A 26,147-nucleotide genomic window follows, 5' to 3' on the forward strand; every position below is an offset into this window, starting at 1 on the left:
AATAGGTTTTTCAGCATCTTCCAGCTTATTATTATCGGGTTATCCCTTACAAGTACTTGGGTTAGCCCTCCCCCTTACCCCTAACCCTTGGCACTTGCACTTGGCACTCCCCCTTGAAAAGGAGCTGCAAGAGGTAGGGATTGAAACCTTCCCCTATGAAATGGGACAACCCTTCACAACCTGTTATGTCATCAGCAGTCATCGATGTCGCAAATTAACAGTTTCCACAACTTTGTTTCTGAAAGTATTCACCATGTCGTCAGTAGCTGTAACCGTCTCTGTTGCATGGGCTTTGGTCATCTTCTTGCAACTATCAACTATAAACTGCAGAAATGTGGTTTGCATTGCTAAATGAAACGGCATTAAACGGTCGATCAAATGATTAAGTTGTTTACAAAGAAAATACGTACATTTGTGTGTTTCTGTCATCACACTGCTGCACTTTTTGGCTGCATTTACCTCTATCTTGTCAATGATTCAAACAGAATTATGGGAAGTTTCTCCTATCCCTCTGTTCATAGTGTGGTCCTAAAAAATCTCTGTTTCGAAGGCTATACAGCCCTCCACCTAACCCTTCCGTCTACTTGAAAATCAGGACAACTTGACCCCTTCACGTGTATGTGCAAAATGGAGGGGTAGGAGTAAGAGGGAGGGCCAAGGGGTGAACTGGGATTCAGCTGTCCTGTTGTACACTACCTGCTCAACACACAACAGCAGACAGACACAGTTATCTGTTCATCTGTTAACATAACCTTTCCAGTCTGATGGTTCAAGTTCAGTAATGTTCTATATTCCCTCGCTGAACCATTGTTGTGCTGTGACTTTGACCCTTGCAATCCTTATTATTAATAATCTAAGGCAAAAACATCTGCTCTATGATTATTTTTTTTCTTTTCTGCTCCTAGATTAGTGCAGGTTTTGCAGCGGTTGGGGTGTGGATGTGTGTGGGTCGAAGACATCAGGCAGATGGCCTTTTCTTTCCATCTGCAGTGTGTGTGTGGGGTGCCTTGTAGGTGTGAGCAGGAATGTACAAGGACAGAGAAGTCTTTGACCAACAGAAAAGTCTCTGTCTGCTGATTAGGTCACCAATCTCACCGATGGCTCTGTCTGTTTTTCCTTCCTCGCCCTCCCTCCCTCCTGACCTACCTCCATTTCTTTTCCTGTTTGTCTCCATTTCTTTCATCCCTCTCTGCATGCCCAACTTATCTGTGCCAAGCCAACCAACAGACAGGGTAAATACTGTCAACACTCAGTTACCCTTAAAGACAGGTTTAACAACAACTCTGAAACTGGAATCATAACGCTGAAGCAAGTCAGTGCGATTAAGGTAGGCATTGCACATTGTGAAAGAATTGCATTTATGTGCAGAGCTCCAGTAATGAGAGTAAATCCTAGCTATTTTATTGCTTCTCAGAGATATCAGAGCTATCGTCATGATGCCTTCAGATTAATATCAGTGTGTAGACATGGTGTAGCAGCACAGTGGCTTTGATTCTTGGACGCTTTATCTGCACAGTTCAACTGGCTTTTCTTTTTTGCTGTAAAATCCAGCAAAGCCTTTAACTCTTATCTTGTATCATCTTAAACTTCTATGATTTGAGATTCAAATATGGTCTGGAAAATGATTTCCCATGTTACCTAACATGAAGTGGTCAGAAAAAGGTAAAAAAAAAAGTGCTACATATCTGCACTGTAACCACAATTAAGAAATTTCAGAAAAATTTAAGGGAAACATTTACAAGCCCATAGAAGAGAGAGCTATAGCTGTAGCACTTAGATGGATATTGTCTGTGTCACTTTGTGGCATGTCATTGAAATCTCTGCTGGTTTTTCAGCATCTTTGAGATACACGCAGAATATACGCTCGGCTGAACAATGCCACATCTGATCAAGGCTGTAAATAATGCATGTTTAAAGCTTGACTCATGTTTTTGAAGTTTAAAGTGGGAGACAGACCCACCTAATGTCCTGTGAAGATATAAGCCCGTGTGATGCAAATGTGTCCACAAAGACGTATAACTTCAGCGTCTGCATGACATAATTTTTGCAGACATTATTCCTCTGTTGTGGTGCATTTAATGTGTCTCGCGAAGAAAACAAGAGCAGATTTGAAAATTATCTAAGAAATTTTGTAAAGGCAATGTGCATGTATGAGTTTACGCAGTCGTGCCAGTAGCAATGTTACAAAAGTTGAAAGCTAGATAAGATGGGGACAAACTAAAGATTTGAGGTCGCTGGCTGGGCTGTCTGTCACTTGATTCCCTCTTGAGTCCAGAAACAAACCAGAGCGATCTGTTGCCTGCGGGGTATTCTCTTGGTGTTAGCAGTGGTGTGGTTGATGTTTGTCATGATTCAACTCAATTTCACGTCTTAAAGATGCAGCTTTCCAAAGTAAACAAACAATCAGGCTGCCATTCTGCTTAAACATCAGTGTCGTGTGTAACCTCGAGTGCCTCCTTTACATTTACGACTATGTTTTATTCACTAAGACAAAATGTTCTGTGTCTCACATAAGAGCACTGAGGCTCAATGAGGTTGTGGATGCAGAGCTACAATGCAGGATTACACGTGACCTTTGATTATTGGGAATGGAAAGAGACAGCGAGAGTGGGAGAGATGTGCAGGGTAATGCTGATTCATACAAGCCTCACCTACACTAACAGGAGCTGTCTGAGGCAAAAAAATCGAGGGAAGGAAGCAGGGAGATAAGGGGAGACACGACTGAGAACGAGATGGTGGTGATTCATGTGAAATAGAAAAAAAAAAAAAAAAAGAATTTAAAAAAGCCCATCCGGCCAATCTGAGGTGGTCTGCAGAAGAGACTAGAAAGGTGCAGAAAGAAGAATGAATATGGAGGAAGAAGCAGATAAAGAAACTGAGGGAAGGTGCAGCAAGCAAGACTAATGCTGACTGCTTTTCCCTCTTTCTCACAGGGGAGTTGTTCAGTCAAATGTTGACATTGCAACAAAAATTTCCTCTTCCTGGTTCATTTCAGTCTCAATTTGTTTTAGACAAACCACCTGAGTTCTCCCACTTTCTTCCTCAGTGCAACAGAAACACTCAGAAGGTAAGAAACAGTGGGTTGGAAACATCATGGGTTTGTGTTCAGTAACTGCACCGCATATTTCAGTATATAGATGGGTCTGTCAAAAGTAATGTTCATATTCAACTATTTTTCAAATGTTGCGGAGTGGAGGTGGGTCATTTCAGTGTGTGCATGTTTATTTTGTTAGATGATAGATATAAAATAGAGATTTTTTTTATCCTTGTTGTTTAGTCCCTTGAAATAACATTTCTTTATGTTCTTTTATTATTATTCTTCAGCTGTCAAAGAGCAGAAATAGAAATGGGTCAATGAGGGTAATTATAATTATTCCACTGCTTTAAAACGCAGTGTGAAAACAGGAGATGACTAAACCTCCACTATTAGACAGCAAAGGAGCTAAACAAGACTAAACTTTGTTACCTGTGATGTTCATCGTCAACTTTACATTAACTCTGCAGCCCTAAAAACTGCTGTCTCTCACTTAATAAATGAGCAGGCAACCAAGGGAAAATTGCAGCTTTTGCATTAATCTAGAATGTGAAGTAAGGAAGGTCATTATTGATGATAGTTGCTGCTACCAGACACCAAAGGAAGGGGGTGGGGGGTGTTAAGATGATAAAAGTTACATGATCTAACTTAATGGCTATTCAAAAATCATCCAATCCTTAATGCATACAATGTTAGGGGTGATATAGCCAAAATTTTCTATCATACTCTATATAGTTTTATATTACATTGGCTATGATAGTGATCTTTGTGTAATTTGACATTTAATTAACACATTAATTAAGACAGTCGACTGATAGTGGTGTTTGCATGTTGAAAAATGATCTCACTAATCTCACTGGATGTTAAGGTAATGATATGGAAAGAAATATATCTGGAAACCTGGAAATAAACCTCAGGGGTTAACCTTTAAAGATGTTAAATGACTATTTTTTGTCTCATGTCCAAATAAATTTTTCCAAGATTTAAGTTATTTATCACCATTTATGATTTTATCCTTAGCATTTTTCCAGGGGAAATCAGGTATTTTCCTACATTTTTAATTTACTACCCATTTACAGTCGCGGAAAAAATTAATAGACCACCCTTGTTTCCTTCAGTTTCTTGGCCATTTTAATGCCTGGTACAAATAAAGGTACGTTTGTTTGAACAAATATAATGATAACAACAAAAATAGCTCATAAGAGTTTAATTTCAGAGCAGATATCTAGCCATTTGCCATGGTTTTCTTGATAATAACCAAAATCACTTAAGTTCTTCCATCAATAGCTATGGCATTGTACTGACAAAAACAGTGCTTTTAGGCATTCCATGTTTTCTTTTCTGTCTGTTTCAGTCACAGGATACACACAGGAGTTAGTACTTGATTAAATAACCATTTTTTGTATGACTTTTGATGGTCTAATATTTTTTTTTCCATGACTGTAGATGTTTATAAAAGCTCAGATTAAATTCAAAGATCATTCTACCAAATCAAAAAATTAAGAAAAGGTGAATTTTTCAGCAAATTATATCATTAAGTAATTGTCTCTATAAGCACTGTTATTTGTCAAACTACATGGGTTTTACTGGTGAATCAGTGTTGCAGAAAATTATGATGTTTACAGTTTCACTACAGAGCCTCTGAACATCCAAATAAGATATGTCTGATGCTGCTGAAAAGCTGAGAAACTGCATTTTACCTGAATTATTTAAGTGTACTGATAGAATTAATGGTTCAAAAGTTCTTAAACATTTAGCTCAGTAGATATTTTTGGTCATGGCTGGTTGATCCATGAATATAGAAAAAATTAACATCAAATCTAATTTAAGTATCAAAATGTAGATATTTTGAGGTTTTATTTTTTTCTCAATCAGTATTTAAAGTATTGCTGTCGTGCGTATTTCCTCTTTGCACCCATGCTGTGCTTTGCAAAGAGCCCAAACGACAAAAGATATTGCAGTAAAGAGTGATTTGTGACAATAATATAAATGACAGAGCATATGAATCAATAGACTTTTTTTCTATCGCCATGCAATATATATCATCACATTGCACCATATGTGTGTGTTTGTTTGCTGCAGTGCATTCGTGGTTTACTGCTGGTGTAAAGGTTGCAGGGTTGTGTGGTAGAGGAGGAATAAGGCCAGCCGGTTTATAAAAAAAAAAAAAAAATGATGATGAGTGTTCAGGCCAAATACAAGAGATGCTATTAAGGTGTTTGTGTTCTTGTGTGTCTTTGTTGAAGGTGTTAGCTGAGTGGCCTCATGGCTGCGATGGTAAGGTTTGTGAAATGAATAGAATGGACAGGGAGCCTCTGACAGCCCAACAAGCAAATACAAGATTTATCCTGACCTGTGAACCTGGAAAAGCTTCTTCTGCCCTGAATGCCATTTATTACAGTGTGCGTAAGTGTGTTGTGTGTCTGTTCTGTGCGTGGGCAGGCTTCTTGATATGCCCCCTTATCTCCATCAAGGGAATTGCACCTCTTCAAGTCTAGCCTCACATGCCCTTTTAGTCTAAAAGTCCGCAAAAAAAAGGGCCTTTTTGTCTACGTTTGTTTCCCTGAGTTTAATGGAATGGAATAATGGGATAAAACTGGTGTCTTATGATTCATGTTTGCCGTGTTGCAAACAGGTCGAACCTTTTCATTTATATTTCATTTATTTTAGCCCTGATTTGATGTGTGATTTTTCTTTGTGTGTTACCTTTCATGTCTTTGTGTGGAGTTGCAATTTGCACCCGCATTGTGCTTTCTTTTTTAACAAGGTGCACAAGCCTTAGACTGTTATCTACATGGTGGTTCATTATGTGAGAATCACAATGTCTCTTCACAGCAGAGAGGACGCTAGACAGCCCTTAAATTTTCTTGTCTTGCTGAGGATCAAGTATCTACATATATTAAAGAATCAAATGTCTCAGTGTTCATCAAAGTATTCAGTCCTAGAGATCTCTGCCTCTATTATGATACATATTGCATTATTTGTGGTGTTTAAAGCAGTGAAAAATAAAAAAGCACATTTTCACCTGTTACTTTGTTGTCAATGCATTTCACTAGAAATGCCTTCAACATCGAAAATCCTCTAATAAAACAGGATATGTGTCAAAACAGCTTCTTGCCAATTCAGATGTTCGTGTCTCAAAGATTTTTCTGCCATGTCAAGACTGGATTTCTTTTGTAATTTTCAGAGCCGCTTGACATAGAAATCCTCAAATACACAGCGTATCCACAAATAATGTCAGCTCTCAGCAGGCTCAGCCCATAAATGTGACAATCAGCCTTTTAAAAGTCTTGAATCACTCGACTGTAACACTCACTCAGCTGTCTGTCTCCGTTGTGCGTCTGCGTTTGTCTTTAGCGACGGGGCGGCCCTCGTGGCCGGGATGCCACTGTGTGCCGTGCCAGTCCACAGTGGACGGTGAGGGGCAGGAGGAAGGGACCGAGTGCAGGAGACTGAGAGGAGGCGGCCCACACCAAACAGGAGACATGAACCTCTGCTGGAACGAGATCAAACGCAAGTCCCACAACATCCGGTAAGAAGATGTCCACGCTGTAAGTGAGAACTGCAGTCAAAGTGTTAAATGCACTTTATATCAGTGAGAGTGGTTTAAGCTGATAGAAACAGGGTTTGTATGCACTAGAGAGAAATATAAAATTTGATTTTAGTCTTTTCCAGAAGCATCATGGAGAATGCAGTAAGGAGGAATGTCACAGTTTTTCTTGATGCCATTATTGTTGAATAGTTGTTATTGTATTTTATTCTTCATTGTGTATCATGTAAGTGTTTTATGCTGTTTGGACTTTGTATGGCTGCTACCTTGGCCAGGTCTTCCTTGCAAAAGAGATTCCAGATCTCAGTGGGACTTCCTGGTTAAATAAAGGTAAAATAAAATAAAAAAATTTCCGGTCTTGAGCAATGAAACAACCTCAAAGCATGTGAGAGGCAGTAGTGTTTCCTGCCCATATTCTATTTTAGAAAATACAAAATTCAGACTTTATAAAAAATCAATACATCCCAGCAGGTGGTTTTTCAAGGTGTTTAGAGCAGCCAGCCAAAATCTTTACTACTATGAGAAGGTGTGGACCTGAGTGAGATTGGTGTCATCGAAACCAAGACAAGAATTATTACATGCATTTACACACAGAGCTGCTTCTACACTCAGTTTGGTGTTAACTCATTTGTATGAGCTACAGTAGCAAGCTGCACTAGATAGAATGTAACACACATGTTAAACAGCAGATCGTCAGCTGCTGTAATAGCTGTGAACTCCTGATTCTCTAATCCTACAGGCAGGCAAGAGGAATACATTTTAATTTTTTCCATTCTTTATCAGGCTGCAGATTCTTTTTGAAATGAAACATCTCATTACTTTCATCTTCACTGAATCTGTTTTTAGCTAAAAGCTGGCCGCCAGTGTTTTGTGCCAACTTTATAGAGATGTCACATTTATAAAGCCACAGAGAAGAAAAGCCTGACATAACAGAAGTTGATTGCAATGTCCAATGTTAAAAACTTACAAGTAACTTCACTTTTACAGCCCAGTAGTCGTACATCAGCTTGTGTTTGCATCCTGTATAGATGTGATGCTGTGGCCTTTGTGAACTCTTGATAAATTAATTTTAAGTGACAGACCCTTTTAATCGCACAGGCAGCTGTTCTTTTGTGTTAGTACCTGCTGGGAAAGTTTATGCTAATGTATGTAAATTTTATGTCCAACTATTCCTATGAGAGATTTTGCCTAATGGTGTCTAACATCTATACCGTTTGTGTCTGTGTTTTTTATTCTCCTCCAAACTGTCACCCAGTAATAATTTCAGTCTGCTTATGAATTGCATATATTTCAGGGGCTGATACTGTAACTGCAAAAGTTACAGTTGAGAGCTCTGACTGTGCATAACAATTAGCGAGCGTATATGTTGGTCTTACATGGCTAATTGGAAACTGTCCAGGCTTGACAAATCATATGCATTTTCTCACTTCAACTGGCATCCTGTTTGGACAATTGGCCCCTTAATTGTTTACTTGACCCTGATATATCCAAGAGAGTGGAGGGGGAGGTTAAGGAAGGATAGTTGTGAAATTGGTTAAGACAGTTTCCCCTGCAGTCCTGTGTAATGAGATCACTATGGATGGCCTGCAGTGGCTGTTTATACTTGGGCTGCACTCTGACTTCATCAGGCAGAGAGAGAGAGAGAGAGAGGGAAAGAGGGGGGTTAAAGGAAAGAGGATAGAGAGGAAGAACCGACAGCTGGTATTAAATCATCACAGGAGAGAAATGGGATGCAGGGAAATGGGTGGGGCAGTGGGAAAGGAGAATATAAGAATGATTGAGAAGAAGGAGGCTGACTGAAAAGCCCGTCTAACCTTGAGGCTGAATTCAGTCCAGAGGAAACGTCTGACTGCGTTTTATGCCAGCGGATGGACAAGTGCAGACGACTGGCTTTATAATGGCCTGTCTGGCACTGATTGACAGACAGGCCATTATAAAGGACCAATAAAAGTCCTGGCTGCTTCCTTATATCCTTTAAACTGTCATACATTATCCCCCATAGTAACATGTACATTGACTGGAATTAAAGTAAACTCCTTGTGTACTTGTACTTTTGTGCAAATTTCTAGTAAAAAGGAAGAAACAGCAGAATTTAACATTTAATATGCCAAGACCTAAACAGCCACTGGTGACCAAAAGCATCTACTGATCTTTTGAACCACTAAAACTCTCAATACAATTACACAATTCAGGTAAAATGCAGTTTCTCATTGTTTCAGCAGCATCAGATGTGTTGTTCAGAGGCTTTGTAGTGATCAGGAAAACACCGTCATCTTCCCATGTCACCCTCCCTTGTAGTTTGACAAATAACAGTGGTTGCAGACACTTGTTTAATGTTCAGTCACAGATATATTCTGCTGAAAAAGTTATTTTTTTTGCTGTTTTCTCTGTTTTGATATAATAGCCTGTGAATCAACTCTGGGTTTTTATGAATATCTACGTTGTCAGCAAAGTAAATAAAACAAATTATGCAATTTTTAGTGAAAAATGCAGTGGATAAAATTACAATAAATGGTGATAAACAGCTGAGGAAAGGTTAAATGTTGGGGGGAAAAGAAACATACAAAAGGTCTAGGTCAGTGTTTTTCAACTTTGGGGTCGCCTGGAATTCAAATGGGGTTGCCTGAAATTTCTAGTAATTTATAAAAAAATAATAATAAAAATGTACTAATAAAAAATATATGGTGAGTTGAGAGAGACAATCCCAATGCATAAAAGACATGACAAACTGTGAAGCTGAAACTGAAGCACTGTTTATCTGTCAAATGTTCATTGTGGTCTGTTTCAGATGCTGCAGCTCTTTTATAATTCATAGTTTAAGTTATTGTTTGTTCAGTATTAATTATCAGCCTTGTAAATACAAGCTGGACTGACTGTACATATCCTGACCAAGGAAAATAAAATTCTAACTTTGTGTAGTAATCTCCACCTGGCTTTTCTGCCTCCGTCCATAATAATATACATTATATAGCCTAAATGTCACCTAAAATTAACATTTATCTGCAACATAGTATAGCAAACTATTACATAATCATAAACAAATTAATTTAGCAAAAAAATGTCTCCATTTTGAATGTCTGGGGTCATCAGAAATTTGTGATGTTAAAATGAGGTCACAAGCCAAAAAAGGTTGAAAACCACTGGTCTAAGTATTTAAAGGGTAAAGTGAAAACATCTTTATCCTTTACTTCAGAAAATTCAGAGAATCTAACAAACTTAGATAAGGAGTTAGTGCAACAAATGTAGCCTCCAAGTGTTTACAGAAGGCAGACACGCCGAGAATTTCCCAGTGTGACAGAGTGTCAGCTAATTGGACTCAGCACTGATAACAGAAGGTGAAGGGTTTGATCACTTTTTGGCATCTTTCATAGAAAGTAAGCAAAATCATTAGACTGCGAGCCACTCTGCATGCCCGCCAGCTGCGTAGCATGTGTTTCAGACTACCAAACAGTTTTTTGATGCCAGTGGCAGAAAATGTAGACATGCCGAGCTTGTTGCTGTGTGCTTTGTGCCGAATTAAGTTGGGGGTTAATGTCTTCTGTAGGATTTAGATAATAGCTCCAAATAAACCGACCACAGCACTGTATTTGAGCTGTGCATAATCACTCCTAAGTGATTGGGAATATATATATATATATATATATATATATATATATATATATATATATATATATATATATACACAGTATATAAGAGACCTTTATTACCATGAGCATATTGCTTAGGCCATGTTGCCATCTGTAACTATTGTATAAGAATATCTGCAATAGAGGGAGGTTTCAATAACTTTGGATGTTTTTTAAGGGTTTGCCCATTTGTGGCCAATTAAGAGACAATCTGGGAATTATTTGGAGTTTTTTCATATGCTAAAAAAGATATTAAACTCATGATGACTCTTTTAACCGTGACGTGTTTGCATAAAGTGTGTGTTTGCTGACATTTAAGTGTACTCATTCATTAATAAAATTCCTTTGCTTCCAAGGGCATGTTGTAGTGGTGTAAAAAGTACTTTTGGAAGCAAATGGTGCAACAATTTTCATGCAATTTACTGATTTTAAGGTCAGCTGAAAGGGGTATATTCATCAGCCAGCATTGTAACTCACCTCCTCCTTATTGTATATCAGTGTTCAGTGTCCTGTATTTACAGAGACCAGTTGTTGTATTCAGACATACAACAGCTTGATGCTGAATCACCACGAAAAGACATTTTGTCCAGCATTAGCACAGGGTGGTTCTTAGTCAGACATCCCAAGAGGTTACAAATTACAAAAAAGAAAAAACAACATATTGCGTAATTGTCTAAGACGGCTTTCAACCATAATGGATCCTGATGCAAAGACAAAACAGGAAAATCCTTCATCAATGGAGAATCTGGTGGTTGTTTGCTGGAAAAAAAAGAGTGCAACACTGATGTCTGATCTTAACAGTCAGGATAGTCCATATATTTATAATACCTCTTGATGCAGTTTTGTTTTCGTAGCTATCTGATTGTGGCAGACTGATGTAATAACTGTGCATAGGCCTTTTGGTGGAGAGGACATATACAATAACCAAATCCAAACAGACCGAGTCGGATGGAGACACATGATAGACGCAAATGCAAACAGCAATGTGTCTAAGCTCTTTGTTCAATAACAACTAAATCAGGGCTTTAGTGAGATGCTCCAGCTTCATTATGCCTCAGCATTGTTTTGATAAGTCTGTGACGAGTGTTTTAATGAGGTCAAGATCTGGTGACACTGAATGGCATGTTATCATTCAGACAGGTTTAATACTTAAGTATACATATTCTTTACTCAAGTAGATTAAGACAATAGCGTGAAAGCAATCCCAGTAAAAGCAGAAGCACTGATTTAACTTTTTCTGAGTATTCTAGGGCCTGTACGTTTCCCCTTTTCATTCAACATACACAGTAAAAGTAGCCGATCCCTCTGAAGGACATTTCTACTGGATGTTTCTCCAATGAGCCTCATATGATATTGATGTAATGTGAAGACTATTAAACCAACTTCAAAAGGAAAAAAATTATGTATACCATGCGTCTTCAAGGTGTTTTATACAGTATATAGATATTTAATTAGATTTCAGTATCAGTTGCTGACCTTCAAACATGATGTGTTTTTATCTCAGTCCAGTGTCCTCTTCCTATTCTATTTCATCTTCTAACATACTGTATGCTGCATAAGATATGCAGTATATATTTTAATTTGCCACCATCTGTATGTGAACTCTCTTGTATTAAGTGTCACTCCCATTGGTAACAATATAAGGCATTGTTTAGGCTCGGGCTGTGCCACATAGTGATGTGCCCAGTGTTTTGCTCTGCAGGGAATGCCCACCGGGGTTGGTGTGGGTGGCTCGGTGGCATGTTATGAATTTATTTGCTGCATGGCTCGGATAACTGCAGAGAGCCAACCACCCACATTCAGCGTCTGTCTGAGGGCAAGGGGAGACCTCAGAGTCTGTTTTTTTTTTCTTTTCCTGTTTTTGTCATTATCACAATGTTTTATTCTCTGTTCCCAAGTGCAGCCATCTGTTTGTGCACTTCTCCTTCATTATCTTTGATTCAGTTTCTACATTTCCTCTCTCTTCTTGTCCTCTGCTTTTTATTCACACATTTCACTCCTCATATCACTCCTCCACACCTGTATTCTTCTTCATGTCCTCCTATCCTTGCCCGTCACACTCTGGGCTTAGTGTAGCCTTTGGTGCTTCTGTGCCCCACTTTCTCAGTATTATCCTCAGGGAAACTACAAGGCACTGCCTACAGGATTATTGAGCTCCAAATACATGTTATTAGTAATTCTCATTTGTGCTGCTAGAGAGGTTAATAATGTAATGACAGCTGTGTGTGCGACTGTTGGGTCTTTGTACTCAGTCTTAATCACATCTCAGAAAAGTAGATTTTTTTCATAATTGAGTATCAATAAGAAAACCTAATGGAATTTCCAATATGTAGGCTGATTATTGTTTGGTCAACATCAGCCCTCCAGCAGTTAAGATAATATACAGTGGAAGCAGCAGCTGATGTTTATCTGTTGTGTTAAAAGTTGTTTTAGCAATTTTTACCTCCGCCAAGGAGGTTATGTTTTTGCCAGGGTTTGTTTGTTTGTCTGTCTGTTTGTTTGTTTGTTTGTTTGTCTGTCCGTTAGTGTGCAACATAACTCAAAAAGTTATGGACAGATTTGGATGAAATTTTCAGGGTTTGTTGGAAATGGGATGAGGAAGAAATGATTAAATTTTGGTGGTGATCGGGGGTGGGGGGGGCCCACGGGGGGGGCCACTGATCAGCCTTGGCGGAGGTCTGCGCTCTCCGAGTGCTTCTAGTTATGACTTAATTTGTGCTCATTGAAAGATAGAGTGATGAAAGGGGAAAAAATTACAGATTTTTTATATAATAAAATTGTTTTTTTTCCCTAACACAAAGGGGGGAATGAAAAAACACATGGGCAAGAAAACCTATTAATTCATTAGTAATTCTGCAAATGTAAATATTAAAAATATGGAGATGCTCACACTTAGTCAAACTTATACTAACTTATACTTCCACACAAATCACACATAAAGAGTTGAATTTTTTCATCTTTTACTATTTTTAAGCATCACTATTTTACACACTTTCTGTATTACCTACAGGTCCTAACACATAGTAGGCTGTTTACTAGGGCTGTCAAAATTAACACATTAACACTGATTATTTCATTATTATGATTAATCAGATTAAAAATTTTAACTTCATTAACCTATCTGCAGCACAGAATGACTCGTCCCTGGCGTTTGGGGCAGTTTGTCCAAGTAGAGTTACTGTCGCGCAAATGGGCAGTTGATCCAGTAGTGACAGGCAGCAGAACCAACCAATAAAGATGGAAGACGCTAAACAGCACGTTGGCCCTCTGGATGGAAATATGAGTACAAAAAAAACCCAAACAAACCCCAAGACAGAACAGTTGTTTAAAGTTGTTTTGTTGAAACTGTTGAAGGTGTTTAATAAACACGTTAAGTACATATATATTCCCTTCTTTCTTGAGTCTGTTTGCTCATACATAATGAAATGTGATTAATATAGATTAAAAATGAATGATATTTAATTGTGATTAATCGAAATTATTCCACAGTAACCCTGTGATTAATTTGATTAAAAATTTTAATTGTTTGACACCACAAGTATTTACATATACTTTGTCTATGTTTATTAGCCCTTTGAATCTGTGCCAGACAACAAAAGAATAAAGATTTAGTCACAAGATACACACAAGTGTAAATACACAAGTACTGAATCATCTTTGTGACACATTAAAACACATGATTTCTGTGTTTACTGTACAAATTGCCCCCATATTCTACTTTGTGTGTTTAACTTGAAGCTACAGGAGCTGAAATCAGAGGGGGAAAAAAACACCAGAATGTGAAAACACACAGTTTCAGTTCTCCTCTTTTTGTCCAAATCAAATGTAGATGAACGTGACATTATGGAAAAGTGAGATCACATCATATATTTAATCTCACTATCTGTCTGAAAACACCTGTGATGAGATAAAACCTGCATCATAGAGTTGATTTTCTACAGCCTGAAAACACATGGAAGTAGTAGATGCAGAAACCTTGCGTCGTCTCAGACCACTTTAATTCCAATGTGCTGTAATTATGAATTTTTTGCCTAGTGACGCTAAAAACTATAAAGCATGTCAGCTTTGAAGGTAAAGTATGTCATTTTTCTTGCTTTTGTTTTGTAAACAACTATTAAAGTCGGCCTTTTGTCTCTGCTCAGTGAACAAAGCTGAGGGAGTGGTAGTTGGCATAGACTGAATATAGAGAGCGAATACTGATAGTGAGACAAAAGCAGTGAAATAGAAAAATAAAACATTATTTTCTGATTTGATCTGATTTTTCTCTAAAGCTCTCATAAACTCCTCCACACCATCTCTATGGGAACATTCTACAGGGAAGTACAACCAAAGCACATGCTCCCCCCTCCCCCTTTTTCCTCCTCCTGCTCTGTGTGTTCATGAATTAGAGACAGTTTTTTATTTTATTTTTATTTAACCTTTATTTAACCAGGAAAAAAATCCCATTGAGATTAAGATCCTCTTTTTCAAGGGAGTCCGGACCTAGAGGCAGCATGAAATACAACACAGTTGCAACATACAAAAATTTACAGGAAATGTCAAACGATGAAAAACAAGTGGAAGATATTTTAGTCTTTAGCACTTTGAGTTTGAATTTAAAAGCATTTAAGGAGATCAGTTCAGTCAGTTTCCAGTCTTATGGCTACACAATCCATGTGCAAGGAGCAGTTGTCTGTGGCTTTTTTTTTTTTTTTTTTTTTTTTTTAAGTGTAGTTAATTTGCACATTACACACAAAAAAAGATGATTAAAAAAAGTTCACACATTGTACAAGACAGGTTAGATGACAAATACAGCTTATGCAAATACCTCGACTTACAACAACAATCACCAAAATCACAGCAACTAGTCCAAATACAAGCATTAATATAACATAAGAAAGACAGGGATGAACGATGTAATACTTACAGCAATACAATACAAAGAAAATACATGAGACACTGTCAATTATCAAACATTTTTCAGATTTTTTTTTTAATAAGGAAAATACACTTACATAGCAGATATGTTGATTAAAGTAGACATAGATTCTCAGACAGAACTGTTGTCCCTCTGAGAGTTTGTACAGTGAGAAGAGCGGTTGTGTTTATGTTGTTCTTGCCATGCATGCTGTCAAACACTGTTATTGGTTGGAGGTACAAATGCACTGCCAAAGATTCACACACCTGTGAGAAATATCCCAATGAAACATGTTGAAAAGGAAAATAGAAAATTCAGGTACATAGCAGAGTCTCTGCAGGTAGATACACCGCTACACTTTGATAGAATTAATGACGTTTGGGGCTATTTGGAGTGTGATTCTACAACTACCTTCAAATCTTTGAGATCTATGCCTATGTATGCAAATTATAAGTATGATGTGAAAGTAGGTGAATCATACACAAGACTCTTGAATGTGTGTAATTATAGCAGTGAGTCACTCTTACAGAGGAGGGTGAGCTTTTCTCTGCTTAAGAAGGGATAGGTTTTGCTCTTAAAGCTACAACAAACTTTTTTTTAATATGTATATAAATGGAAGCGTTGTAACATCCTCACTGTCTAACCTTAATTATTCAACTGAGAGGACATAGACTGATGCAGACAAAGAAGACTGTAGTGGGAGCCTCTTCTGTTTGTTCCTGAAGCTTTTTTCAATTTTTTTTTTTTTTTTTCATTAATATAAAGTATTTTGAGGGGTGGGGAGGGTGATACCTTCTCAAACTGAAGGCCTAAGTCATATATTGTACAGGCTGTAAAGTCCCTTGAGGTAAATTTAAGATTTGTGTTATTGGGCTCAATAAATAAAAAAAAAAATACTTTACTTGAAAAATGATACTTGTGACACTGATTTCTTGGTGTCATTTCAGTGACAAATTATAACTTGAAGATGAAGTTTTAAAAGCCTTTAAAGAAACCGAAAAAGCACTTTAAAGGGCTTGATACACCATGTCATAAGTACTTTCACACAGAACGTGAACAATACATGGTGAGAAAAATTACACTTTTGGAACGTGGTTGATTTTTCGGTATGTCATGTGGAACAAACGTCACCTCGGAGCAACAAACAGCAGATCTGTTGATAGTGTTTCTATCAAACTTGTTTTGGAGTGAGGAGCTTGTGTAACATTGACATCGTATAAATCAAATACAGGAGGCACTTTATTTGGCTTTTACCAGGAGGCTGTAGATAGACAGCCCAAAGTGACATAATTCACTGGAGCAGACATGTTGGAGGTCACACAGAGTGCTCCAGACGATGGTGAATGTGTCGTGTTTTCTGAAGAACTTTTACTGAGCAAGTGCTGCAACTGACACAAATTCACATTGCTGTCGGAAGAGATTTGATGTAAAATAGCTGCGTATCAGTTATCTATTTTTGATTAATTTAGTATACCTCATGTCTTTTTTATGCAAAGGCCGTAAATTATCCTGCAGTGGCACGTAAATGTATTGTACGTATTGAATGTATTTGAATGAAGCGGTTCAATCTGAGCAGACTTTCCTATATCTGTCATGTTTAACGCTTTTCTTCCAGTATATTATGACTTTGTAATCTAAGTGAGGTTTGTTGTGTTAGTCGTTGGTCCAGGACAACAGATGGAAATTAGCTTCTGTGCTAAATCTGGTGCATGCATCTTGTTCTTTGTAAGTAATGCCAATACACACTGTACTGTAACTAGATAAATAAATAAATTAATAAATAAAAATAAAACATAAAAAGTAATTTCAAACCAAATGATATTTTAAAACAGGCATTTAGCATTTAGCCCCCAGACTATGAAATGACCCTCCCCTGCCCCTCCGTGTGGTCAACTCTGTAGACTCTTTTAAAACGCACCTCAAGATGTTGTTATTTAGAAGCTTTGGCTAATGGATGTATCCTTTTTATTTATGTTATAAAATTATTGTTATGTTGTTTTATTGCATCCATTTTATGTACAACACTGTGTGATTTTTATCTGTGAAAAGCGCTTTATAAATAAACTTTACATACTTACTACTTACTTTAATTTGCTGATTTTAGATCCAGTGATTTTGACAGTCATGATTAATTGTGTATTTTGACAACCTCTCTTTCACCATTTACATCTCTCAGCTCTATGTTAAGCTCCACATCCATGTCTCCTTCCACAGCGGTAAAGAATGTATTACAGAAGTGTTTCCCCTTGAGCATCAGCCTCTGTAGATCTTCAGACGTCTACACTTTTTCCAGTTGTGGGAAACATCCCCAGTGGCTGGTCTGCTCTTGTCACTTATCAAATAGTGTTCCACACGAATCTCAGTTCGATGGCTGTTGGAAGAGACGCTGTAGGCAAAGTATTGGTTAAGATCCTACACAAGAGAGGTCCCTGAATGCATCACACACAACACATTCAACCCCTACAGTGCAGAAAATCAAAAAGAGAGCAAAAGGAATGCAGAGGAAGAACTGGCAAACTTAAACATGCTGCGTGCACTTTGCTGCAATCATGTCACATGATTTATTGATATTGAAGTCAAGATCCCTACTGCTGCCATTTGAGACCACCAGTGCGTGCAACTCCTGCATTAATTTTGTGCACGTTCAGTCCCACTGAGAGATGAGAAGGAGTTCTACCAAATGAGGGAGATCAGATGTCTGGGGACTTATGTTGACGTTTGAATACACTGACATCCACTGCTTCACTGCACTGAGCAACCATGAGTGATTTGGACACATTTATCTCTTTACATCTCCAGGACACAGTTAATTTGGTCACTCCTGTTACATTGTCAGACAGTCAGTTCAGTGCAGTAAGGTTAGTCAAGAAAAGACTCAAAAATATGTGCAAACCTTTTACTTTCACTGGTTTTATCCAAGCAATTCATTTCTAAGACAAGAAAAGCACTGACACAAACTGTTTTCAAAACATCTGAAAATCTATACCTGAGTCTTTCTAAATAAGGAACACCTTGTGAAGCAGCTACAGGAAGATTTAAGTGCGTATTAAAAGAACACACACAAAAGTTTTTTATACAGAATCTATAACATAAAAAAGAGTCCAAACAGACTGGATCAGGAGACAACAATACAAGTATCTGTCAGCTGAAAAGGAAAGAAAAGCAGATGATACAAGATTGAATCCAACCCACACAAATATGCTATGGTTTGACAATTGTTAGCTCTTCTGATACAGTTTCAATGTCAGTCATGTATATTAGTTGTCAAAATTATTTCACAAGAAATATTTTTCTAATAAAACAGACAGCAAAGACCATACATGTGTTCATATGTATTAAGTTTTCTGTTCTGTACTTTATTTTTACTTTCATTACTTATAATTGTTTTGTATAGTTTGTAGTAGCTTGTACTGCATTTTGTTCTCATTTTTTGGGTTCTATTAAAGCTTCAGTGTGCATTTTTGCCAATATTGGTTGAAAATTCCAAAATTACCTTTCAGCACATTGTAATTCAAGTGTTCTGAAAGGAAGTAAGACATCAGCACATCCTCTTGACTATGTTAAGCTGCAGAAATCTGACCCTGTGTCACAAGATTTTAGCAATTCATAGGTGTTATCAGAGAAGAAGCAGTGTTAAATACGTGGTTAACACATTTAATTAGCAAATGCTGTTAAGATTCTGTCAGATGCAAACCTACTGCTGTGCTCAGAGGCCACGTCAAAGCTCTCACTATTGTGATATTTTGGCTTCTCTTTTCCTTAGCAGAGAAGTCTGACCAGTAACACCTAACTTTACCATTAACTACACACATGTTCGTCTATTGAAGATATACATTTACAAATCAAGAAAGTCACAGTATGCCATACAAATGGTACATAACTCTAGTTTTGTGTGAAATATCTCAGGGAACCGCATCTCTTGTCTGATGTGATCCATTACTAACATCAAAATAGCTGGTACCTCAACACACATTGCTCTTGAAAACAAGATGAGAATGTGTTACAACCGGTGTAAATCACTACAGGTCTGGTCAGGCTGAGAGGTGCAGGGTGTCTTCAATGACTCTGAGTGTGATGAGAAAACATTACAATGAAATCACTTATGCAACGTTTATGTATGTTTTAAGTATTTCTATTAACATATTTACACTGTCTGTGATGTCAGTGGCTTTACAACAAACACATCATATTATGACCTTGATTTTTGTCATTGGCTCTATCACATTTCCCGAAATAAGTGGAAGGGTAAGGACAGAACTGCAGAGAAAAAAAGCATAAATGTTTAAATAATATATGCATGTGTTTGCAGATTTCCAATCCACTATAGAATTATAGTTTTGTGACCCTACTGGCTGTCAAGATAAATAGAAAGATTAATACCCTAGATAAAAATAAATAAAACACCTTGGTTAGGGTTAAGAAATGATTGTGGTTTGTCAAAAATAAGAATGTGATTAATAATAAACACACACATAGTTTAAGTAGCAATAGCTACTTACAGCTCAAAACAAAGCCCAGACAGAGGTGTCCTCCTGGTTTTATTTTTACACCAAAACCATCTGACCTCATTAAGGAGTTAGTCTTCATGTAACATCATCACCACACAGAGATTTTTCCTGAGGTCGGGGTGCTTTTCGTGTGCTGAATTTTCTCCTCTCCATCCTGAGTTGGGCCTAAAATAGGTAGTTTGCCAAAACCGTAACCTAATCTGAACAAACCAGCAAGCGAAAAGAGACGAGAAATGTGTTGCATCTCAAATCACACTGATTTAAAGCTTTAACAGTGTGGCATCCCCAGAGATTTGGAAAAAATATACACATACCTTCTGAATATGTACCCTTTCAACTAAATGTAGTGCCGCTGTGTCAACATGGCCCATCGCACTTTTTGCTAACTCTCGCAATATCTCTGCAACCCAGAGAGACACAGAGGGAAGAAAGGAAGCAGAATTGAGGCTGTGCTCAAAGCTTCTCTGGGCCTAGAGGCAACTCTCCCAGTTCCTCTCTTCTGAAACAGCAGAAACACTTCTCCTATCTCCTATGCATTAATTAATCACTGAACTGAAGACTAAGCTTCTCTGTGTAATCTCTCTGACTGATTTGGGAGTTTGATTTCTCTTTGACCATGTTATTTACTTTGGGTGTTAACTGCCAAGAAATGTGTGGATACAGTGTTAATTAGCATTCATCAGAGTTTTATAAAACTGTGAGAACACTAAATGTAACACTCAAGGTTTTGCTAAACTGCAACACTATTTTATATTTATCCCTGAAACAATGTGATTGGGATTCTTATCCATCTCTAGCAACAGTGATGCTCTGATAGCAGCTCAATGTCTGTCTCAAGGACACAGGACTGATGATTGTTAGCTCTGCAGCTGATGTTTATTCACATGAAGGTTGCTGTCTCAAATACTGGAATAAATATTTTATTGCTTCTGTACTGTGTGAGCTAATCCAGGAAATTAAAATGTTTGTAATCAGTTCTTTTTTTGACAACTAATGTCCCTTTAAAGCGTTCCATTGCGGGTCCCTCGGTGAGATTGTCTGTCCTTCAATCTTACAGCTGCTCTCCCCGACAGCAATATGTGAGTCTTTATGTTCCGTGTGTCCTGTGTTGAGGACAAAAACAAGAAGTGGTCTGCCATGCTCTCGAGTCACACAACATCCCATTAGTCCATTGCTATTGATTTTCCCTGGCGTTGTCATCAAGCCTCTTAGCTGTTATTGAACAGTTTGAGACAGGGACATGCACACCACGCACACAAATACAACCCAACAATCATGAACTGTTTATTTTTCTGGTAATTTTGTCCTTTTCATAGACTCAGACAGATCCATACTATGTTGTCAGGATACATTAAAACCACCATCTAAGGACACTTCAAACAGTGTGACATACAGTACACAATGTACTCTGTAATAGGTAGCAAAATATGTTGGAAAGGAGCGGTTCTTGAGATCAAAAAGGTGTTTTGTTAGAAGTGTTCTTTGAATTTGGACATGTGTGTACTCAGGAAATAACAATGACCTCCAAGACCCCTCTTTAAGGCCCAGTTTACACGACAACACTCTCAGGTGAAAATGACAAAATAATTTATCAGATGTATCTTTTGTTTAGACGGCAACAGCATTTTTTTGGGTTGAAAATGTAAAAAAGTGAAACCACCTTCCAGAGTGGAAATCTTAAAAACACTCTTGCGTCACCGTCTAAAGGGTTGAAAATCCAAAACCACGTTTTCTCGTTGCATAGAGTTTAGATAGATAGATAGATAGATAGATAGATAGATAGATAGATAGATAGATAGATAGATAGATAGATAGATAGATAGATAGATAGATAGATAGATAGATAGATAGATACTTTATTAATCCTGAGGGAAATTCAAGTATTCAGCAGCTTTGCATACAGCACAAGAAGACAAAAAAACAGAACGAAATAGTCAGGTTAGTAACCAGGTTGACATTAAGGTTAGTATATACTCTAAAAAAAAAAAAAAAAAACTTGCTATGGAACTTACTCTAAAAACTTCCTGTGCAATACTGTAAACAAAAGACTTCTAATATAAAAATCTGTAGAAAACTACATGTATTGCTGATGTACATAACAGGCCCGTGTCAGTACAGCAAAAATAACAACATGTCAGATTATTTCCCTGTGACAGACCTTCAAGTTGCCCTAGCCACTCTAATTTACATCCAAGAGTCATTTCAGCAATTGTCACGATTGTTCTGTTTCCTGTTTTGTGATTGTATTTTGCACTAGGAGAGAACAGGAAGAGAAGTAGAAAGGTTCTACGCAGACACTTGGTCTTGGTGATGCCACATAGCCACCTGGTGTGCATACTACATCGATAAATAGGAAATTTCACACACTTTAGCGTGTCCATCTGCATGCAGATTTTTCCCCCAAAACAAACGTCTAAATGCAGAATTAGAAGTGAGAATGCAACACCGCTTTTGCGTTTTTGGTTCAGATCATTACCGTCATAGCCTAAAACAACATTAAAATATCTTTATTGTCATGGAATTGAGATGTTTGACCTATAAAAACAAAGTGGGTTGATGCTGAAACACATAATGTGTAGTTGTTTTACAGGTTCTACCTTGACCATGAATATTTTTAAAAGAGAGTTCCTTGGAGTTCATTGTTGTGTCCTGATTCCATATTTAATCCATATTGTTGGATTTCCATTAATTAATATGCAATGAAATACAGAAGACTATCTTTATGGAAAAGTTTACCTCCTTAATTGCATCTAAATATACATTATCATTATTCAGAAACGTCTGGAAGGCTTTTACTGTAATCCTGTAATGCAACAGCATTAGGGTTGGAAATTTGTAGTTTCCTAAACAAGCAAACAAACTTTTGTTTTAGCTTTCTGAGGGTATTCCCAGCCCTAACCTTAATCACATTGGCGTTTTAATGTGGAAATATGCTTTGTGTTATTGGTTGCCATTAAATCTCAAGGAAGGACCAAAAGCAACTTATTATAACTTATGACTTATCTTTCTACCAGAAATACTGAAAACAACCTCCCCTAGTCTGATATAGCTTTTCCCACTGTTCCATATACATAAATTCCATTCCTGTCCAGCAAATGTTAATAAATAAATTGATACACATAAATATGATAAACCACTATGTGAATATGCACCAGCTGCTAAGCTTCTTGCTGCTATAAATACTCATTAGAGGCACCACGTCCACAGATTACTGAAGTCCACAAAAAAATGCTAAATTTATTCCTGTTTCAACAAAGTCTGCAAAAAGCAACAGTCTCCAAGAATTTGTGATTTAGTGTTTTTTTTTATTTGTTTATTTTTTTAGTAGAAGTCTACATTCACATCCTGCTTTTGAAAATATGGAGCAGGAGAAGCTAATAGAGTTCAGCAAAATTAAACAAACAAACAAATAAATAAATAAAACATACAATAGTCTATATGGTCATTCTTTAATCCTTAAAGATCTAGTTCTCTTTTTATTACAACTTCAAAAAGGTTTTTTTTTTCCTACATATAACCACTCCCAAGTTAATTACCACCATTTATTATAATGTAATCCTCTGAATGAATTCTGTATTTTTCAGTGAAAAGCAGATATTTTCCAGTGGTTAATTTACTGACCATGTAGTTCATAAAAGCTCAAAGTAAATATGAAGGTTATTACAGCATACTGAAAAAGAGAAAAATGAAACCAAATTGACAAAATACAGCATTAACTGAAGGTAAAAATAAGCATCTACACCTACTGTTTTTGTCAAATTGGAGTGAATGGTGAATTGATGTTACAGAAGATGACCTGTGAGTCTCTGAATGTTCAAATGGATCATATCTGATGCTGCTAAAAAGCAAAGACACTGCTTTTGACTTAACTTGTTAAAATGTATTAATAGGATTCATGGTTCAAATGATTAAACATTTTATATCAGTAGATACTTTTGATTTTTACTGATGTTTATGTCTTTGTGAGTTAACCAGATTTACTACACACCTATTTCCACTCATGGTTAAACTAGAGCTAAACCTGATTTTTGACCTGAACCGTAACCCAACAGCCTTTTGAACAGACAAAAATATCCTCACTGGAACTCAGAATAGTCCTGAGAAAAAATGGAAATCCTAAAATGACTCACAGACACACACTATGGATGGTCCTTCTTTGTGTATTTTTTTTTTAATTTTGTTTCTGGACACATTAAAATTTCTGGCATCTTCTAATCTTGATCAGCAATTTCAGGCCATATATAGAACATGAATACCATGAAGATTTCATAGGAGATGAAATCCCTTCAGTCAACCTCCCAGACTGGCAAACCTGAAGCACGGCTTTCCTACAGTGCAGCAGAGCAGGAGTTGTTCTTGGCAGCACCTACAATGTGACGACGTTTCCATTACAGCACAGGCAGTCGTCTATTTGTCTCACCCTCTGTGTGTAATGGAAATAGCTGTGATGGCTGAGTGTGTTCTGTGTGTATGTGTGTTTCTGTGTGAGTGTGTGAATTGGAGCACTGCTGTGTGGCTTGAAGCATTTTGAAGCTTCTCTGCGAAAGTGCCACGGTCATCCTTTGACGGATGACCTTACTTAGACATATCCGAGGCTTGGGTTCCCACTAATTTGAGTCAAAAACCTCTCTCCATTTGCGCTGAGTGTGTATGTGTGTGTGTGTATGTTGTTGTATTTATGTGTGTGTATTCCCACCAGTTCTGGACAGAGTGTGTTCTGCAGGGGCCACAGAAAAACGGTCCCTCTCTGATTCAATTACCACACCAAGCTGAGCTGCAGGGGCAACAAGAGGCTAGGGGACAGCACGGTCTGCTTCACACAGGTTTCTTGACACAGGGTTGAACAAAGAGGCCCATCACTTCTGAAACGCGCACTTACAAGCTTGATTTCACTTTTCCGTCTTTTCCTCCGTAAAGACTTAAAGCTTTCCCTTACATGCCTTCCTCCAACCAGCAAGTCCAAAGTGATATCTAATCCCTCATGCATCAGAACTCATCTGTGCCAAATTCAGTTTGCAGGAAATTGCCTTGCAGTTCTTTTTTAGTCGCTAATGTGACATCGCTGATGGGTGTCATTCGAACGGTCCGGGTCTACAGAAAATGGATAAGCATTTTTTGGTCTTTTTATCATTGCAGTTGCACAAGTTAACCCTTGATTTTGGATGCTTACATTATTGTAATTATTCTTCCTGAATGAATTCAGAAACAGTGTTCATCTGACTTCACTTAGACTGTCACATAAATATCAGGCGTGTTACATTTTGGTGGCGTACCCCTTATTTCTAGTTGTGAGCAGTGACACTTTGGCTGTCTGTTTCTCTTCCTGACTCTTGCTCCCACTCATCATATCTGATGTGACAGTGCCGGCAAATTGTGATGTGCAGGAATAATGATATTTGAGTGCTTGGTTCTGGTGTGTAATTGAAACACTGGGATGCTCTCACATCGACCCCCCCTCCTCACCTCTCCTTCCCCTTTAGTGCCAGCTGTGCCACCGATACAAGAGCAGTGGCTCCCGCAGATATCTCTCATCCTGCTGGCAGGTGGCAAGCAGATAAATTCTCTGTTATTTGTTCTTGGTTTACGCTAGAAAACTCACAGCAGCGCTAACCTGTGACTCTTTACATCTCACCTTGTCTTTCATGTGTTGCAACATCCACAGCGACTGTCAGCTCTGTGATTTAACCCTGTTACAAATACTCTGATGCTATTATACAGTATGTATGTGGTGTTAAGAGTGTTAGTGCTACGAATGTTAATGTCCTTTAAATCTGCAAATATGTAGTTATAGTCTGCAACACAGCCCAATAGAAGTAATTATAATAGAAACATCACAGCTATAATGTGTTGCATTTCTACTGGTATTGTGGTACTCAAGACCACTTTTTTCTGGTGTCATCTTGATCTCGAGTGCATTTTTACTCAGTCTTGTCTTGGATTCAAAGAGAACAAAGACAATTTTATTTCAAGGACACACGGATATCACATATTTTCTGGTGCTTTTTCTGATTTAAATGTTTTCATTCCTGTGATTTGAGAACAAATCTACCAACCATTTTTGATGTGTAAAACTTTTTGTCAGTGCTTACTTTGGTTTTCTGCAGATTTCCCCATTCTGCTTCTTCACTTGCAATAGGAATCGTCCTTTCTCTTATGGCATACCGACTTATATGTATTAATATCAAAGTTGCACCACTGCCATTGCTGTGTACTTAGTCTGGTCTTAGCCTTGATTCTGTTTTGCCTTTCCTTGTTCTAGATCAGGTATCAGTCTTGAGTTAGGCGGTCTTGACCACAACAATTCCTGTATTAAGATTCTAACTTGTATTTAGTAGTTGTGTATTAACATTATAGAGTCCAGAGCTGCTCTAAAAATAAATATTGTTGAAATATCATTGAATTAAAGCTGTCTTCATTTGGTTTCAGTTGATGACTTCAATATGCAGATGTTGATTCTATGACAAAGCTACTTCAATATACATATAAATTAATTAGCGTACAACAAAATTATATTGTAACTTAAACACGATGA

At 37.6% G+C, this 26,147-nt stretch overlaps 1 protein-coding gene across 2 annotated transcripts in view; it reads left to right on the forward strand.

Moving 5' to 3' along the window:
- The first annotated feature begins 1,209 nt into the window (after positions 1–1,209).
- drp2 (dystrophin related protein 2) overlaps positions 1,210–26,147 on the forward strand; it is a 105,658-nt gene continuing 80,720 nt past the window's right edge. Inside the window, exons 1-2 of one of the 2 annotated variants that reach the window (XM_030144770.1) lie at positions 1,210–1,327; positions 6,392–6,566. In XM_030144770.1, coding sequence (XP_030000630.1) covers positions 6,520–6,566 — 47 coding nt within the window. In that variant the 5' untranslated portion in view covers positions 1,210–1,327; positions 6,392–6,519. The remainder of the gene's footprint in view (positions 1,328–6,391; positions 6,567–26,147) is intronic. The other variant, XM_030144769.1, reaches the window with a different exon arrangement.

The sequence above is a fragment of the Sphaeramia orbicularis genome, chromosome 10, assembly GCF_902148855.1.
Source record: "Sphaeramia orbicularis chromosome 10, fSphaOr1.1, whole genome shotgun sequence".
Taxonomy (NCBI): Eukaryota; Metazoa; Chordata; class Actinopteri; order Kurtiformes; family Apogonidae; genus Sphaeramia; species Sphaeramia orbicularis.